The 20,079-nt window shown below is 42.9% G+C and overlaps 1 protein-coding gene across 1 annotated transcript in view; it reads left to right on the top strand.

The window, feature by feature from the left end:
* TRIM71 (tripartite motif containing 71) overlaps positions 1-10,287 on the top strand; it is a 66,202-nt gene extending 55,915 nt beyond the window's left edge. The window contains exons 3-4 of the mRNA XM_037828554.1: positions 4,359-4,493; positions 8,836-10,287. Of these exons, the coding sequence (XP_037684482.1) occupies positions 4,359-4,493; positions 8,836-10,287 (1,587 nt within the window). The remainder of the gene's footprint in view (positions 1-4,358; positions 4,494-8,835) is intronic.
* The last annotated feature ends 9,792 nt before the right edge of the window (positions 10,288-20,079 follow it).

Raw genomic sequence — 20,079 nt, forward strand, 5'->3', positions numbered from 1 at the left:
AGAAAGAATCAGAATCAGAATAAAAAATAAAAGTAAAAAAGAACAGCCAAATCATCCCCCCCCATCCTACCCTATTTTTCATTTAGTTTTTGTCCCCATTTTTCTACTCATCCATTCATACACTGGATAAAGGGAGTGTGATCCACAGGGTTTTCACAATCACACTGTCACCCCTCATAATCTACATTGTTACACAATCATCTTCAAGAGTCAAGGCTACTGGATTGGAGTTTGGTAGTTTAAGGTATTTACTTCTAGCTATTCCAATTCATTAAAACCTAAAAACGGTTATCTATATAGTTCGTAAGAATGTCCACCAGAGTGACCTCTCGACTCCATTTGGAATCTCTCAGCCACTGAAGCTTTATTCTGTTTCATTTTACCATCCCCCTTTTGGGATCACTCATTTTTACTGCTTTCTAGAACATTTGTTTTCACTTTGACTCTTTTCCTGAAAGTACATAATTTTGGTCATTCATGTGATTAGAGGATTTCATGATGTACACGATCACCTGGAAATATGTATAAACTAGGGTCAGGAATAGTTGCTCTCCATATGCAACAGCCTTGATTCTTTCATGTTTCTTTTCATATTTGCACATTTCTTCTTTATGCTTACCCTTTGTCTTCTTAACATTCCTTATCTCTTTAAACATATTTTCTTTCATCTCTTTGAATTGATTTAGGAGATTTGTTTGCATATCTTTGATTAATTGTTCCAAATTCTGTGTCTCCTTTGACTTTTTAATTTGTCCCTTTGGGCCATATCTTCCTATTTCTCAACTTGTCTCTGTTGCCTGGGGGTTTTGTTGTTGATTGGCTTTGTGTTAAAGCTCTTCTTTGACTTGAGACTCAACTTATTCTAGACTTTTAGAAATGCCCATTTTTAACTAATTAAATTTATTCAGCTCTTCTGCATCTGATTCTTGCCCTGGGTTTGCAGTACAATTTTTAAGATTGCTCTGTTTATGCAGTTGTTTCACCCCCAGGAGAAGGTTCCTTTTCTCTGTTCCTTCTCCAGGAATATTTATCATTTATCTGTTCTATTTGTTTTTTCCCACTTAAACTCTCTCCCCCCTGCTCCCCTCTTTTTTTTCCCTCTAGCTGCTTTTGCCTAGAAGGCAAATTCTGGGAGGAGGGTCACCCCCAGAAAGGACTTTTCCAGGTTAGTATTTCCCAGCCAAAACAGGGCCAGGGACCCACAAAGGGGGCACAGACCAGTTCTGAAGGGCCCTGGGGAGAGGGTCAGGAAAGACACTCAAAAGCCTTTTTGTCCAGCTCCCAGGAGCTGTACTTTCCTGGCCTGTCCAGCAGATGGCACTCTTTGGCAAGCTGTTTCCTGCAGCACTTCCTTTGGCTCCACCCCTGTTGGGGGCAGGGTTGAAACAATGCACCCCCCCTGCACAGAATAAAACTGTGGTTCAGAGCCAGGACCCAGTGGTCTAAATTCTTCAATCGAAAGCCTTGATCTCTGCTCAGCTCTGCCTCCCTCCTCCCCAGGAATGGGAGAGGAGGGTTTCCATATCCCTCTTTGTCCTCCTCTTCCCTGTTTGCTGCACAGTGCTCCCCTGGCCTCTGGAGCCCCAGAGCATTTGTTTCAGACTGTTTCTGCGTGTCCACTAGCTTTTGGAGGAGTGGCAGGTCCTGTCGCTCCCTACTTCACCATTCTCCCCCAAAGTTCTATTCTTGTGCTGCTTCTGCTGCTCTTAAATGCAGCAGTGGAGCACTCAGAAGGAGAAGGTCCGTCTACTGGGAAGCAGAGGGGGCATCTCAGGCTTTCCAGGACTTAAGAAAACTTCTCAGCTCTACAGCAAACTGTCCGGACTGATGCCCTCCAAACCCAATGTCCACCAGACCCCTGTACGTGATCCATCAAGGCTGGGGATGTTAGAAGATTTTCAGTAGGTTGCAGCCTGGCTAGTCCTCCACACCTTCTCGTTTTGATTAGCGGTCAGCTTTCATTCTTTACTGCATTTCATCACATTTGAGATGCCATTGATTATAAGATGGACGTTTTTAAAAATATACAAATAACAAAAGTCCAGACAAATTGTAAGATATATCCTGTTGTCAAAGATGTTAAATGTGATAAAAATAACATTTTAGAGTGAACTTCAGTAGTTCCCCTTATCTAATACAATAGCCTAAGAATTTAAGGGTGGTGATTGCATTCTGTATTACTGTCTTCCAACTATCGAGGTGCTTTTTACCAGTCATCATCGTACCACTTCTGTTCTCCGTAGCAGACATTGCTAATTGATAGCTGGCCTCTTTCTGTGACCCAGGTTTCACCTCCCACACCTTCTCTACGCTGACCGGCCACCACTTGGTCAGTTAGCTCTCACTGATACGCCTGCCCAGATTGAGACACTCAGCTTTTAAATGTTTGATGGAATCTCTCTATTAACTTTTAAAAGATGGTGAAGTTTTCTATCAAGTCCTATGCCTGTTGGCAATTCTCTTTTCTTGCTGCAGAGTGTGCATTTCTGTTGTAGACATTTATTCAGCCCTTTTTATCCATTGCCATTTCCTCCAACCAGTTTGCCTCTAGTCTCCTGCTTCAGGAGAATGGGAACTAGTTCAGCAGGTCCCGGGATGCACATCTTGTAATGCAGTGCCTTAATTGGCATGTGTATGTTTTGGAAGGGAGACCCATTTTGCCCTTCACACCCTAGGCTTTTGTGACTCTGCTCCCACGGAATGATATCCTTGCAGGCTCAGTGATAATTCAGATTACAATAAGAACTTCACATTCTTTCTACCTGTTTGAAAATGGAAGAAACAGTTCTTATCATAGAACAGGGGTTTCAAACATACAACCCCTCAGGAAACATGAGGGAATGAGCCTGGATAAGAGAAAATAGGGAATGATGAGTAGGGGGCAAACCCACTCCCTGTGCAAAGGGAATGGTCAGTCATCTCTCCAGCCAGTTCTTGCCCTGTGGGAATGTAGACTTGCTATTTCCACATTCTGATTTTGTCGTGTTATGAAGGCTTGGTTGCCTCAGTCCGATTTTGACTTGACACCAGCGGTGTGCAAGTTACGAAGTGCTAGTCTCTCGGCTCTAACTCACCTTTTCTTCCCTTTTGTTTCATGTTCTTATCAGCAGCATTTCTTCACCCTGACAGCAGAATTTGTTCCAATTTCTAGTTTTTGCCACCCTCAGAATTCTCTCGGGATGGCTCTGTACGTCGGGGCTCTTGGTTTAAAGCTGGTCTCTTGTGTGACAGGAACTAAATGGAATGAGGAGAAAGTATGACTGAACTTTCATTCCAGGTGTTTATAGCTGAGAACTATTAATAACATTTTACTTGTGCCAGGCACCTTGCGTTTTCCTCACATTTTTACCCTTTAGCAAGGTTGGAGGAGGGCAGGATTTCAGCAGGGTGACCAACCATCCCGGTTTTTCCAGGACTGTCCCAGTTTTAGGCCTGAAAGTCCCATGTCCCATAAAACCCTCGGTGCAGGGCAAACTGGAATGATTGAGTCACCCTGCTTGTTCCTGAGCCCCAGGTAAGCTCCTAATCCGTATACTTTCCTAGGCCCTGCCTGAGTTGGATCAGCCTCTGTAGAACCTGTTGCTCCATCAACAGTCAGTTTGGAATCCTTGATTTAATACCTCAGTTACCTCATAGAAATCCTTGTGGCTTTTCAAGATACAACATTTAATATTAATGAAAACCACCAGCCCTTCTGTTTGAATTAATTTTTTATGAACAATAATACATCCGATTAAACTGGTTAATTTACTAGTGGTGGTGGTAGAGGGCAGGGTATGTGATGGCTAGTAAGGCCGTCTCTGACCGCAGGGTGTGGTTTCTTAGGTGGATCAGAGTATATTCCCAGCAGGCATTCCGTTGGTTGTAACTGGGATGAGCTGTGTTGCTAATGACTTGACAGCAAGGTGACAGATAACCACTAGCAGGCAACCTGTTGAACACCCTCACTTGCTCAGCCTGCAGGGTTTCCCCAGGCAGGGAATAGAGTCTGAAAATCTGGCAAGTTGCCTGTGTGCCCAGAGTTGTACATTTCACATAGCTCCTCATTCCCCGTTTTCGGCTGTGACCCAGCTACACTGGTTTCACCATGTCAAAGTATATCTTTAATAGTCTCGACATTCACTGTGGAGGTGCCATTTCTCATACAAAGAAATTCAGAGCTTGCCAGTACCTCCTTCAGTTACATGTCAAACAGGTGCCAGTCTTTCCCTAAATGCCTTCTTTCTTTCCAGGGAAATGTATCAAGTGGTCTGGGGGCCCAGGGTGCTAGCTTTTCAGGTCTGAAAAGGGCAGATTGAAATGTTTTGCGTGAGGAGTGAAGAGCCTCCTAATGCCTCGGGTTGTTTTTGGTTTTTCAGCTGAGCATCGAGCAGGCCCAGGCGGTGGCAGAACAGGTGGAGATGAAGGCAAAGGTGGTACAGTCAGAGGTCAAAGCTGTGACTGCAAGGCATAAGAAGGCCCTGGAGGAGCGAGAGTGCGAGCTCCTGTGGAAGGTAACGGTGAGATCGCGCAGCCACTGCACCCAGGCTTCCCCGGGCTAGCCAGCACATCCGTGAGCCACAGCAGAACCCTCCAAGGGTTCCAATTTCCGATCCTGGGCCCAGGTTCTAAATTTAGAACACTTGGTATTTGTCCAAAAATCTGTTGGCAAAAAGATGCAGAGGCCCCTGGAAAACTGTGGGTGCTATCTGTGCAGTGAAACAACAAGAAGTCTTTTCAGAAGTGGCCATGCCCATGGCTGGAAAGAGTCTCCAGTTTTATTGCACATGCTCAAAAGGAGACAGAAAGAAGGGAGTACAATTACAACTGTTGTTTAGAAAGGCAAGCTGGTAGGAAACATCCTTATTTTTGGTGTCCTGGCTGGTTTCACTTCCTGATCCCTTGAGGAAAGCCGGTTTTCCGCTTGTAAGGGCAATGCACGCGTGCCCTTTTCTTCCTGTTGGGGCAAAGAAGAGTGGTGAGCACACTGGTGTGCTGTTTAGATAAAATCAGCTGGAAAGATTACTCACCTCACCCAAGCATAAGTCACCATGCCAACTTTTTCTTTTCTGATCTTAACATCCCTACTCAGGAAGAAGAGAGTATGTCTGTGAATGGGCCAGTTTCCCACCAATTCTTTTGCCTATAATTACATTCTTTGAACACACAAACATGTAATGATGGACAACCAAAGCTTTTATTTGAATAAGACTATATAGCTGATTAAAAAGGGCATGCTTGTGTTTATGCGTGCTTGCTTTAATCTCCAAACTATATGATGGCAGGGATAATGTCTCAGTTTCTAAAAGTGGCTCTCTTACTGATTACTGTGCCCTAAAATGTCCTGTAGAAGATAATTTGGATTTTGCATTGCATTTTCCATTTAGTTGCTTTCAGCCTCTTCTGACCTCTTAAGGAATATGGCTCAGTTCCTCAGTTTTGCCTTTCGACCAGAAGAAAAGAATGGGCGGGGGGAGGGGGCATGCAAATCCCAGATTTAATCCAGCACATATTTTTTGGACACCTTTGTAAGCCTGACAGTCTTTCAGGTTTTCAGACACTTGGATGTCCCCATGGTCTGCCAGTCGCCTATGCCACCCACGAATGTTAATTATTACTGAAAGGGGGCCTGCTTCTTGCAACCTGAGAGCTCTGTAGTGAACTCTGCCACAAACTCGCTCTTCTGGATTTGTTGATGAAAGGGCCTTTGTGTGTGTGTGTTGGGGGGTGGGGGCGTCCTCCAGACCTCACCTTAGTTCCCCTCCCTCCTGTAAGGCTGACTCACATCCCCTCTCAGGGGAGTTCTCTTTCAGGAGGAATAGAAATCAGGTTTTTACTCTAGGAAAAGCATGATTGGAAGAAGAGTCGAAAACTCATATTCTCAGATTATTATAAAACAAGCCTTGTTCATCCTAAACACACCTTATCCCCATTTATCTTATCTCTTTACTGTTAACCTCAACCCTAATTCTCCCTCTCTTACTAATAAGTGATTTTTCTGCTCTTCCCCAACAAAGCTTTTCTGCCTGGACCCTTCTTTGTCATACAGTGTTATTTTTTTCACATCGCCAGATATTGGACGTTAAGATACATGAGTATAAGGACCTTGTCTTAATTTTCCCAGTAACCCAGTTTTATGTATCAAGCCACACCTCTTGAATCTGTGGCTTTATCAGGCAAAAAAGCATGAATGGGTGAAAATCACATCATTCATTATCACCCAAGGGAAAATCAACTTAAATTCCATGCCTCGCAACAGTGGGTTCTTACTCTGAAGTAGTCTTTCTGTGGCTTTCAGATTGGGAGAGCACTCAGAAACCATGGCTGTCTCTGCAAAGTGGCATGAAATAGTTGAGAAACTTGTTCATTTACTTCACCGAGAGAAAAGTACTTAAAATTGGAGGAATTTCATTTACTTAGTTAATGTCAAGGAATTGAGAATACTACTTTGTATTCATTGGTGAGACAAAATTCCATATTCCCAAATAGTGTGGCTTGAGAACCACAGGCGCAGGACTTATTTTTTCTGTTTGGAATCATGTACATATATCATAGTAACTTAGATTTGGAGGGCTCCTTGGGAAATAATACAGGCCAAGTGGTTGCCGAAAACTGGCTAACCCAAATTTGAGGTAGGGGGCTTTTTAATTTCCTGGGTCACACATCTAGAACTTTTAATTCAGAACATTTGGGCATCTAGATTTTCAGAATGCCTGACAGATGGCTCTTTCTTCCCAGCCAGTTGTGAATCATCTATAATAAGGATTTGAATCTGGATGTACTGGCTTGGCTAGTTTGATTTCTCTTGTCTGGCCATATGGACCATTGTTGGCATTAAGCTGCATGGAACTATTCTTGGCCTTAAATTATAAAGGGATAGTAAAAATTGTTTTTATCAATATGGGTTAGCTTTCACCGTGTAATGTCTGACTTTTGTAACATTCCCGATGCTAACAGTGATTGGCAGCTCATGGGGTCTCACCCATTTCCATTCGATGGTTTCTGTATTTCTGGGACATAGTCTGGATCTGCTCTTAGGTCACTCACCATTCTGGATCAAAGGCTCTAGTGTGAAAAGTTACCTGTGTTCCTGGATGGCTGAGTTAATGTTTCTGCATTGTAATGATTTCACTTTGCAACCATGTCTGAGTTTAGGCTATCTTTGTTTGTAGGACCCTTTTTCTCTCTCCCTAACGCAGTGATGAACCAGGGCCATTGGGGCTGCAGAAACGGTGTCGTTAGAGTAACAGGAAGCAACCTTGCCACTGAGAGCCACTCTTCATCAGTTTCCACTTAGCCAGCCAGGAGCCTTTCCAAACTTTGTGACTGTGACATCCTAAATATTTCTGACAAGATCACCTGCATACCTCAACTGTTACCTCTCTGTCAGGCTTCTGTGCTTTTTCCTCTGTAACCCTGAGATTCTAGGGCAATTTAAAAACAAACAAAATACTATTCTTACATTCATCAGAAAGGAAACTAATGCTTGTTGTGGTTCATAGCAGCTTTTAGTTGAAGGTTTCTAAAACCTGTTCTTAAATTCAGAAGTGAGGAGTAGGGATTGCTGTCTGGATTTAGGTCTCTTACCAACTCAACTCCCCTAATGCTCTTCACACGCAACTTCTCTCCCTCATTGTGTGCATGTGCGTGTATCTCGGGGCCTCCTCTTTCAGGAGATGTCAGGCTCTCTGTAACTACAATCAAAATTCAGTCTTTCTGGGGCTTTCGGTGCAAGGCTGCCCTCGTGATCCCGTCCATAGAGAAGGCCTGTTGGTTCCGCCTCCAGTATCTGCCCACTTTTATCTCCACCCTCATAGCCACCACCATTGTGCAAGCGACCGTCACCCTTCACCTGGGTGAGCTCTGGTCTCTGCTTCCGCCCTCATCTTTTTCCGTGTTCCACATAGCTGGCCATTTAGGAACATGAATCTGCTCATGTCACTCCCTACTTAAAACTCGAAGCATTTTTTTGAAATGCCTAACAAATGTCAGCCTTAGGATCTTTGTGCTGTTTCCTCCTTCCTGAACTCTCTCCTTCTAGCCTTTTGCTTATCTGGATCATTCAGTTCTCAACTCAGGAAAGAAACCATCCTGGACAACCATTTGTCTAAATCAGGCCTCCCTAGTCACTATTTTTCACATCCTTTTTCTACAGAGCACTGTCTGAAATTATCTTATTTTTTTCTTTCTTTGCTTGCTTAATATCTGTCATTTTAAAATGCAGGCACCGTATTTGTATTGGGCACATCTGTACCTCTGGTTCCAGTTACCTCCAGTAGGTGCTCAGCAAACATTTGTTGGATGGCTGGATTTAACCTTTATTGATTTACTTTCTAATTTACAGAAGTTGCAGGAATGATGTAAGGAACTCTATATCCTTGACCCAGATTCACCAGTTGTTAACATTTTGTCCCATTTGCTTTATCATTCATATTCTCTCTCTTTCTCTGTCTCTTCTCCCCACCCTTCTATTTGTTATATATGTGATTTGAGATTAAGTTGGAGACGTGATGTCCCTTTACCCCTAAATCATCAATAGTCAGATTTCTCCATTTGTTTGGTAGTGTTCTGTATAGCTCTTTTCACCCAGTGTAGGATCTAATCCAGGATCACAGGTTACATTTAGTTGTCAGATCTCTTTAGTGTCCTTTGATCTGGAACAGTCCCTTAACTTTTCTTTGTCTTTTTTGATCTTGACATTTTTGAAGAGTGCAGTCTGTGGTTGCCTTTTGTAGACTGTCCCTCAGTGTGGGTTTGTCTGATGCTTCCTTATGATTAGATTCTGGTTAGGTGTTTCTCTCCAAGCTTGGTTGTAAGCCTCTCCTCTCCTCTCCTTCCTTCCATCTTTCTCTCCAGGTAGAGAAGATCCGCCAGGTAAAAGCCAAGTCTCTGTACCTGCAAGTAGAGAAGCTGCGGCAAAACCTCAACAAGCTCGAGAGTACCATCAGTGCTGTCCAGCAGGTCCTGGAGGAGGGCAGGGCGCTGGACATCCTGCTGGCCCGAGACCGGATGTTGGCCCAGGTGCAGGAGCTGAAGACTGTGCGGAGCCTCCTGCAGCCCCAGGAAGATGATCGGGTCATGTTCACACCTCCCGACCAGGCCCTGTACCTTGCCATCAAGTCCTTCGGCTTTGTCAGCAGTGGAGCCTTTGCACCGCTCACCAAGGCTACTGGCGATGGCCTCAAGCGGGCGCTCCAGGGTAAGGTGGCCTCCTTTACCGTCATTGGCTATGACCACGATGGTGAGCCCCGCCTCTCAGGGGGTGACCTGATGTCTGCCGTGGTGCTGGGCCCCGATGGCAACCTGTTCGGTGCAGAGGTAAGCGATCAGCAGAACGGGACTTATGTGGTGAGCTACCGGCCTCAGCTGGAGGGGGAGCACCTGGTATCGGTCACACTGTGCAACCAGCACATCGAGAACAGCCCGTTCAAGGTGCTGGTCAAGTCAGGTCGCAGCTACGTGGGCATTGGCCTGCCAGGCTTGAGCTTCGGCAGCGAGGGCGACAGTGATGGCAAGCTCTGCCGCCCCTGGGGCGTGAGTGTAGACAAGGAGGGTTACATCATTGTGGCCGACCGCAGCAACAACCGTATCCAGGTGTTCAAACCGTGCGGTGCCTTCCACCACAAATTCGGCACCCTGGGCTCCCGGCCCGGGCAGTTCGACCGGCCGGCCGGGGTGGCCTGCGACGCCTCACGCAGGATCGTGGTGGCTGACAAGGACAATCATCGCATCCAGATCTTCACCTTCGAGGGCCAGTTCCTCCTGAAGTTTGGTGAGAAAGGAACCAAGAACGGGCAGTTCAACTACCCTTGGGATGTGGCAGTGAATTCCGAGGGCAAGATCCTGGTCTCAGACACACGGAACCACCGGATCCAGCTGTTTGGACCTGACGGGGTCTTCCTGAATAAGTATGGCTTCGAGGGGGCTCTCTGGAAGCACTTTGACTCCCCACGGGGTGTGGCCTTCAACCACGAGGGCCACTTGGTGGTCACCGACTTCAACAACCACCGCCTCCTCGTCATTCACCCCGACTGCCAATCGGCGCGCTTCCTGGGCTCGGAGGGCACCGGCAACGGGCAGTTCCTGCGACCCCAGGGCGTGGCCGTGGACCAGGAGGGGCGCATCATCGTGGCCGATTCCAGGAACCACCGCGTACAGATGTTTGAGTCCAACGGCAGCTTCCTCTGCAAGTTCGGTGCTCAGGGCAGCGGCTTTGGGCAGATGGACCGCCCCTCAGGCATCGCCATCAGCCCAGATGGAATGATCGTCGTGGTCGACTTCGGCAACAATCGAATCCTCATCTTCTAATCGCGTTTTCTAGGCTTCTGTGTTTGGGGTGTGCGTGTGTGCGTCTCTCTCACTCACTCTCTCTCTCTCTCTCTCTCTCTCTCTCTCTCCGTTTTTGAATTTCAAAGAAGAAGCAGTCTCAGGGAAATTTCTTTTTTTTTTTTTTTTCTTTTCTTTTTTTTTTTTAAAGAGAACAAGAAAAGTACAACATTGCTTAAGTCCTACCTCATCTTTATTTTTTTACAGATGAATGTACTTACCTTCTCTGCAGGGATTGAGCCTGTGAAATGATAATTTCTATCTACCTCATAAATCTTTACATTTGCTTCTCCAGCAGGCCCTCTTCCCCTCCTTCCACCCTCACTCAGTGGCGTTCAGTTTCCCTCCTCTAAGTGGTATGATATGCACAGGCCTAGCATCTGTATGGCTGGGAGGGGACTGGATATGTTTGGTGGGGGTATATGCTGTAGATTGAGCCAAGGAAACACAAAAAACTACTAAAACTACTAAATATAAAAAAAAACTGTAACAACATGGTAAAATAGGATTTAAAATGCATAATTATAGAATATTTGTGTTTTGAGCATATGGTGTTTATGTGGGGTTAGATTGTGTTGTGTGATCTTAATCTTTTTTGGAAAATCTTTTATTTTTTTTTTTTTTAATGCTGCAACAGAGAACTGTCCTATGTTCTCCTTTTAGTCCTTTTAGACCTTAGTGTTTGGCATCCTGTTCAGCATATTTCCTTATTTCTAGAAGATGTGGCTGTGGCTCACTAGCCAAAAAAAGCGAACTGTTCATATTTTAGGGTATGTAATCTTTACTTCTTTTTTTAAAGGAGGGAGTATGTGTGTATGTGTGTGTATGTATTACAGACGCCATGCACCAAGATCGTAAAGCTGAGAATGACACCACCTCCCAAAGAACCTTGTCTTTTTACACTTTGGTTTCTAAAAAATAGGCATAGTGCAGGATTTTTTTTATTAAGCGTATTCTCTCAAAAGTTAAATATTCTTGTTTTGCTGTTGGTTCAAGAGTTTAAGTGGAAAGAGGAATAAATGTGTAACCTCATTCTTAAAGGGTTTTCTTTCACATGTGGACTGGCATGTGAGCATGTGTGCTGGGTCAGTCAGCAGAGCACACAGGAGAGAAGCAAGGCACCCCCAAACACAGGGACTCTGCAGGGGAGGGGAGGTGGTTTGATCCCCAACCCGAGACTGAATGTTGTTCTGTAGTGCTGAGTGTTTCTTTTCCTAAGAAGAGAAGGCAAAGGAATGAACTTTTATTTTAAAAGCACAATTTTTTCACTGCTTTGGAAGTTCAGGGAAATAGAATGTTTGTATTCAAGGAAACAGCTCACACCCATACCCTTTGCTCAGGCTACTTGTACAGAATGGTCTGCCCCGAGTCCTGCTGCCAGACCTCATGGTTAACCTGGATTTTTTCCCTTAAGGCCTTTGAATGTAAAGGATTTGTAAACCAAATTACCCCAACCTGAAATGTAGGACGTGATACGGTTTCTTAACCCTCGGACTTGGTACCAAAGAATGAAAGTGTAAGCCAGGCTGCCACTGCAGAGCTATGGGGTGGCATCTCTGTCACTTTACAGGGTTTGTTGTGAGCCAGACTCGGGTACAAAACCTTGTGCTTCTGGGCGCTGTCTGTCTTTAAGTGGAAAGCAGGTGTAGCTGAGACTGTGTTTCCCAGATGACCTTTTTCATTCCCCCAAATACTGAAATAGGAACCAAATTTCAGAGTGCCACTCCTCAGGGAGAGAAGATGCGCTCGGGGACGAGTGGCTTAAAGGTAGGACTGGCCTTCTGTTCTTATACCTGTTGCAAGTGATGTCATTTTAAATGAACAGAATAAATTAACCAAATGGAGCTTTTTGCTCCTGTTATCCTAAAAGAAAAGTAGATGATGGGGGAAGGGACAGGGGAATATGAAGAGTCAATTAAATTGCTCCTCCCATCTACCTCTTTTGGGCCTTTAATTTGCCACTTCATGGTACCCTGTCTTCTTCCCATTGCTTTAATTATAGGTATTTCTGAGTGACCCAAATGGGGTGGTTGGGTGGGGGTGGGAGCAATGACTCTCTTCACAAAGGAGGAAAAGGAGAACTGCATGCAATAAAGGATCCAAAAATTGGATAGCAGCTTCAAACTGCTGTCTCCCAGCTGCTATGTTACAGGGTGGAGAGGAAAAGATTTACCAAATCTTGTTTGGTAAAATCGCCTTTTTCTTTTATTGAAGAATTTAGTTATGAATTCTTCACCAATTCCTGTCCAGTTGCCATTTATTTTGCCCCTATATTCTGATTCTTGACTTTAATTATTAGGCGAACATCATTCTGTTTTTTATTTTGGAGAAATTTGGTGCTAATTTTCCTTTCCCCCACCAACCTTTTTTTTTTTTTCTTTAAAGAGCTGTCATTCTACCCAACAAATCAAAATCACCCGTTAAACACCAAAGATGACTGGTTTTAAATGCCTAAAAACATATTTATTAAGGGAATGAGTCTTTTTCTTAAAAATCTCAGAAACCTGGATCATGCTTTTGGCTGGGAGAAGTTATTTCAAGTAGTCGCTACCTTCGGTTATTCCATCTTCATTTTCATGATCATCTTTGCTCTGTTTCTGCTCAGTTTTCACAATTGTGGGGAAATCTTGTGACATAAATGAAAAATTCTCTTGGTGTGAATAACAGTAACTAAAACTCTACTTATTTAACATTTTGCTGTGGATTTAGTTACAAAGCAAGGCCTTCTGCTTCATCCAGTCTTAACTAATAGAGTGACCAGTTTGCAGACTTAGCACAAATACAGAGTTATCCCCTGAAGTGTGAGGGTTTAGGTCTGAGAGGATCTCTCTGTATCTAAATGGTGGTGCTTCTTTAGGGTGGTATGTGTCCTTCCTGCATCTAAAATGGTGCATGACTGGCATTTGAGGAAATTTGGAAAGTTTTTGTTCTAAAACATTTGCCACCCGTGGCTGCCCACAATTAATCCCTGATCCACAGGGATTGGTGAGAAGCACTTTGGAGAGTATTTGTTTATTGTATAACGTGGAATGCTCCAAATCAAAAATGAAAAAAGCAACATTTGGTGCTCTTAGCATGAGGCTGTTAAATGCATGTATTTAAATGCATATTTTCTGCCCATTTATGAAGTGATGCTGTGGCAGGTAGGAATTGGATCAGAGAGGAGTCTTCAACATAATGAGAAGATAAGGTCCTGGGTGCTGCAAGGGAGGAGGTTAGAATGTTTCTATTCAGTAGATGTGCTTTTTATACAGTAATCCCCATATGGTTCTGATCTGGGTGGATGGGGAATGGTGAGGATGTCAGTTTACATTTGGAGTTGACAGTTGGATTTGGATATTTACATTTGGGTATTGAGATGGCTAAAGGAATCTAAGTAACTCATAGGTAAAAACCACTTTTGGTTGACACCAACTTAACATTTCAAAAGTGTTATCTTTTACAAAAACAACAACATCAATTTGGTCAAGAGAAGCAATGCTGTCTCAGAACCTGTGCTCTAGTGCAGCTGGCAGACGGCACGTGAGTTGGCTGGAGCCCTGTGGCCCAGGCAGGAAGTACCCCAAGTGCACTATAACTTCTCAGTTGATGCCCTTTTAAGTCTGACTTATTTGGGGAAACATAAGGGTACCATAGACAGAATCTAAATTATGTGTTGGGCCAAAAAAGTTGCCAAGATAAGGCACTTGTTGATGGAGAGTTGTAGGAAAATGGCTTGAGATTGGCTCCGTCTATTTTATTCTAGTTAAGCCAAAGCTTAATTATTTGCAGAGGAAAGTCTTTCAGACTTGGAGCAGCAGAACACTGTAGAACACTATATATGTGTGTTGTCTTCCTCTTTGGAAGAATCTAAGATTACTGTGTTCTGGTAGATAGTGAAAGATGCCAAAGTTATGGACTTGCTTTTCTGTTTAAGAAAAAAAAAAAAAAAGAATCCAAGGGTGCCAAAAAGTATTTAGGGTATTTATTAAAACATCACTCTTATTTAGTTTCCAACAGTCTGGGGCTGTATAAAAGTCAAACTTGGTACTTGCGTGTGACAGTATCAGAGCCAGGCTTTCTCTGGTTCCCCACGGGCTAGAGGCACAGGGCACTTGGCACCACTCCGGCAGTGCTTGATTTATTTCTACCTCAGTTTTGGCAGAAGTCATCTACCTCATGTTAGCATTTGACAGGTCTCTGAAAAAGAAGAGTATTAATCCACTGGGGAGTGGGTGGGAGTGGGGAGCTACCTCTAGAAGAAAACATTTTTTGCAAATTTCCTAAATCCCAGGAGAAATGTTTGATTGGCCTTGAAACTTTGAAACCAAATATTCCTATACTCAGGCAAACATGGTCATAAATCCAAGTAGTTCTTAACAATCTGGCTTTTTTCCCAAGAATTACACACACCATTGTCAAGGTGTTCAGTATCACAAAACCACTGGTTAATCTGACCTGTTTGAGGACTTCACTGCAAATAAAGACCTTTAGGTCTCTTTCTCTTGAAGAGAAAAGTATTTTACCTGTATTTTGAATGTCTGCAAATAAATGTCCATTTAGAAGCAAATCTAAGGGTCTAGCTGTTAGAAACATCAAATATTTGAAAGGAATAAGAATCCTTTTGATTTCATGATTGTGTTTGTAGCTCTTCTGGACCCAGCAGGGTGTTTATCATCATGTTGCAACAATCACTGTTTTTACTGGGCAGTGACTGGTGAAATGTGTCTTTTCTTTCTTTCTTTCTCTTTTTTTCCTACCAAAGTTAATATGTTGACAGGTTGGGTTTGGGTTTTTTTTGGTTTGTTTTTTCCCTTTGCTTGTTTATTAAATACTTGATAAAGTTGAGAAGCACACTACCAGAATATACTGTACTGATCCTCTGCCTCTCTTCTTCCCCTAGGTTTTATTTTGGTTGGAAGAGAGGGTCCTGAGACCACTGTAGTTATCATGAGTTGGGTTTATAAATGTCATGGTGAAGAAATACCTCAATGATGTCTATTTTTAAAACTGATCTTACGGGTTAACAAGCCAGCCTGGTGGGATGTTTTCCATCATCATTTAACCAGTAATGGTTCTAAAAGTTTTGTGTATCCACACGGTCTTAGACCTCCTTTTAATGATTGTATTAACTTACAAGCTCAGGTAGTATTTTTCTTAAGGCTCTGTCTTGGAGCATGCTGACTGAATGTTAACGTGTGTAACAAATTGTTTACTTTAATAACCAGCTCTGTAATAGTTCTTTATGTTTCTAGCATTCTGTAGTTGTTTTTCTTCAGAGGAAGACTTTCCACTTTTCGGGGGGTTTGTTGTTTTTAAGACGGTAAGGTTTCTTTCTTGCATTTTCCTTTTCCCTTAAAATCAATGCAGGTGAGAGGGTGGGTGGGTAAGGGATGTTGTTTTTAACTAGCATGTTAGGTATAGTTGGGTGGCTGGGAGGGTTGTTAGTATTTGTTTATGAATCTTGCTTAATACTGTCCATTAGCTGTCATGCCTGGTCAGCAAAATGCTTTAACTTTTAAGTGTAGAACACATGACTCGGTTGAGTCTTTTTTTTTTTTTTTTTTTTTTTTTTCTGAGAAAGGTAAATGATGCAGAATTGGGCATGTTGCCCAGTGTTAGAATGATTTAAGTTAAACATCTTAGATTTTATTTGTCCAAAGCAGACATGATATGAGGAATATGTACCAGCAAGATGACTCCCCTGGCCACAGAAACCATGCTACAAGACCATCTGAGGTGCCAGCTGCCTCTGGCCGCTTTTTAAAAATGGGCAATGCAGCGGCAACATGGGTCCCACCCACTAGGTGAGGAAGTAAAAAAGATCTTTCTCCATACCTTTAGGAAAAGGTGGATTTTTGTTTATTTGGTGGATGGGGGTGGGGGAGGTTTTCCTCTTTTTTTCCTTTGGCTTTTGCTTTAAAACCTTAAAATGTTATACTGCAGGCTGCAGGCATGACTGGCAATGAGCAGGTGAAGAACCAATGGAAAAGTGTTCAAAAAACTCCTGTGTTAGCTAACAGGCTTCTGAATGTATCACTGTGGTCCACAGAGAAGGCTGGAGAAGGTAGCAAGGAGATGCTGTATCAGCTACTGCAGCCTTAAAACAAAGTTGGTGTCTCTTTGGACTTTAAAATTGTTCCTATGCAGTTTTATTTTATTTTTGTTTAATCAAATAAACAAGAGGGCTTTTTTTTTCCATGGAAATGGTGTCTGTGTGATCCTTCAGTACGAGATAAGTAACGGTGTGTCCACTACATTTTCTGAGAAGGGGAGTCTGATGTGGGCCTTGGAGTACACACTGCCCTCGGCTGGCTTGTGTGCTAGGTTGGGCCCATACAGTGTTTTCAGAAAAGGTTAATGCCTGCATCTTAAAATAGAGGAAAAATTGAAAAGATATTAGATGTTTGTAGAGATAGGAACTTCTGCCATGATGTAATTGGAAGGTTTTTAATGTGGAGTAAATGTTTAGAATCATTGTAATTCATTGGAAAAACAGTTTATAGCATTTAAATTACAAATGAAAAGGCTTTAACATTGGGATATCCTTACAGTGCTACGTCAGGGTTTCATTGTTAAAGTTGAACTTTATTCCTCTTAAATATGCTGCATAAATCAAATTCTGAACCATTCAGAAGCATTGTCCTTACTTAAACATTGCAATTGTCTCCACAAGTTACTTGAATAAAAAATAAAGTGAAGATGTCAAAATTGGAAAATAAACTGTGGACTTGTGAATTCTTTGGAAATTTCAGAAGATCTGGCAGCTCTGGGCCCACCTTCTCTCAGGGAGCTCACAGTCAGTGTCCCTTTAAAAGAGGCAAGTGTGTGATTTCACCCTGCTACGTGCTCCCGTCTCCCACAATGCTGCCACCCTCAGAATCAACCTGGATACCCATGGAGGGGAAGAATGAGGTGAGCAATTCACCCAAGCGCTTCTCCCTTTGGGGACCTTAGATTCACTGGAACCAGATTTCCCCCAAGTTGGCTCACCCGTTTTCTCTGTCTAATCAAACAGCATCCAATGGCCTCCTTTGGATGGAAGATCTGGCAAAATAGACACCCGACACACTAGTTTCATATTTCCCTGAAGCTCTTTCCTGTCCTGGGTCCCTTTTCCTGCTGTGATAGGAGTTCACAGAAGTTCTAATGGTGAAGGGTCTTATACGTATAGTACAGGAGTGACTTTTCTTAAGTGCCAATCATCAATACCTGTCAGGGGGAATCATTGCCCTTTCTTGCATTGTATACCATATTGATATTAAACATTAAAGTGTTTGCCCCATTGGTACCTCCAGCTTCAAAATTGTAACGCATCTTGAGCAGCAGTTTACTAAGTGCTGGGAGAGTCATGGACCTACTGGCCATCTCCCAGCCCTCACCCCCCAGAAGTCCTTTCCAACCTGAAGCTGAGCATGCAGAGCTGTCATCCACCGACCCTGACCAAGCAGTTGGTCTCCCAGGACCCTTTGTGCTGTGTAAGTACCAAAGTGGTCATTACTGAAAGTTTCTGTTGTGCTTGAGCTCGTGTTCCCACGACGCACCCTGTAGCAACTCCTACCACATAAGGACTCAAGAAGGGAGTGTAATTGAATGGATTCATGTTCCTCTCCCCATTTTCCATATTGTTATCCAGTTTCCTCATTTTTATTTTCCTCTTACCAGCTGGATATGACTAGGATTTACTATTGAATGTAAAACGTTGGATTTTTTTTTTTTTTTTTTTTTTTTTGTTGTTGTTGTTGTTGTTGTTGTTGTTGTTGAAGGAAGGGATCTCTTCTCAATCCTTTGTGAAATCCTAGAAGCAGCAGCTAATGGAGCAGGACCCATTTCTGAGGGGAGTGCAAAAAAGCTCTAGAAACCCAATCTTCAGCCGCCCAATTACTGTGGTCTCTTCCAACAGGCAAGGTGAACTTGGAAGGACTCAAATCGGATGATGACGACTCCTTTTGCAGAAGGCCACTGCCCTTCTTAAAAGTTATCAGCCAGTAATAAAAAAAGACGGTAACAAGTGTTGACAAGGATGTAGAAAAAATGGAACACTCGTGCATTGCTGGTGGGATTGTAAAATGATGCAGCTACTTTGGAAAACAGTTTGGCAGTTCCTTGAAGTGTTAAACAACTACCGTGTGACCCAGAAATTTCACTCCTACATATATGTCCAAGAGAAATAAAACCATGTGTCCACTCAAAAACTTGTACACAGATGTTCATATTGTTATTCATAATAGCCAAAAACTGGAAACAACCCAAATGTCCAGCATCTGATGAATTCAGTAACTTACCAAGTTATTGAATAAGAATTGTTTGGATATACTAATATCCAAACAACAGAACATTAGTGAGGGGGGAAAAAAATGAAGTACTGATAACTTCCCACAACATAGATAAACCTTGAAAACATGCTAAGTGAAAGAAGCCAGACACACAAGACTACATATGGTATGTCCAGAAGGGGCAAATTTCTAGGTACAGAAAGGAGATTAGTGGGTGCCAGGGGCTGGGAGTTTGGAATGGGGTGGGAAGGCTGATGGTTATAGGGTTTCTTTGAGAATGATGAAAATGTTCTGGAATTAGTGATGGTGGTTTCACCACTTTGTGACTATACTAAAATCCACTGAATTGTATACTTTATAAAAAAAAGGCAGCAAATCAAAAGAATGATACATTTAAGATTTTTTTTCAAGTTTTCAATGAAAAGGTCTTATGTTTTAGTTTTCCCTGACTGCTCAAACAAATACCATGTAGTGGGCTGGCTTCACCAATGGGAATTTATTAGCTCACAGTTTGGGGGCTAAAAGAAAATCCAAATAAAAGTGTCATCAGAGGATTTCTCTCTGAAAACGGGGGCTGCTGCCAGTGAGCCTTGGCCCTTGGCTTTTCTGTTACATGGCAGTACACATGGTAGCCTCTCCCGGCCTCTCCCTTCTCTGGGTTCTGTTGATTACAGCTTCTGGCTGCTACCTCTATGGCTTTTTTTCTGTCTGAATTTCATGCTGCCTTATACAGTAATAGGATTAAGACCTATCCTAATTGAAGTGGGCCACACCTTAACTTGAAGTAACTTCATCAAAAAGTCCTACTTACGATGGGTTCACACCTACAGGAATGGATTGCAAAGTTTTTCTGGGGAAAAGACAGTTCTAAACCTCCTCAGACTGGTTGCCGCTTCTGCCCCCCTTGTGTTTGGGAGGGGCCACATGACTTGTTCTGGCCAGTGGGCTGTGAGCAGTGGTGATTCTGCTGCTTCCCGGCTGGAATCTTTAATTGCGAGTATGAGCCCTTTAAGGGCCCTTTTCCCTCTCACATGGTGACCAGCAGTGTTCTATTTGATGGCATTTTCGTCAGCCTGAATCCATGAGTGAATTTGACAGAGTAGCACTCCCAGCCAAACAGTGACTTGCCTGGCATCAAAAATAGGTATTTCCTAATTTTAAAATGTTTTCCAAATTTTAAAATGCTTTCCAAGTATCAATATGAAAAGACAAGCCTGAGAATAGGAGAAGATATTTGTAAAGAGAGAACTAACAAAGGATATCCAAGATATTTAAAGAACTAGGAATAAAGAAAACAAGCCAATTATTAAAAAACATAAAGGCAAAGAAAACAGTTAAGTAACTTACTGAAAGTCAACTGCACTAAAACTTGGGGAAATAAAAATTTAAGGCAACAATAATACACAATACCCATCAGTTTGGTAAAAATGTAGATATGTAACTATAAGAAGTGTTCATAAGAAATAAGAACTGTTCTACATGGTTAATGGGAATATAACTTGGTACAACCTCTTCAGAT

Source organism: Choloepus didactylus, chromosome 1 (genome assembly GCF_015220235.1).
Source record: "Choloepus didactylus isolate mChoDid1 chromosome 1, mChoDid1.pri, whole genome shotgun sequence".
NCBI lineage: Eukaryota > Metazoa > Chordata > Mammalia > Pilosa > Megalonychidae > Choloepus > Choloepus didactylus.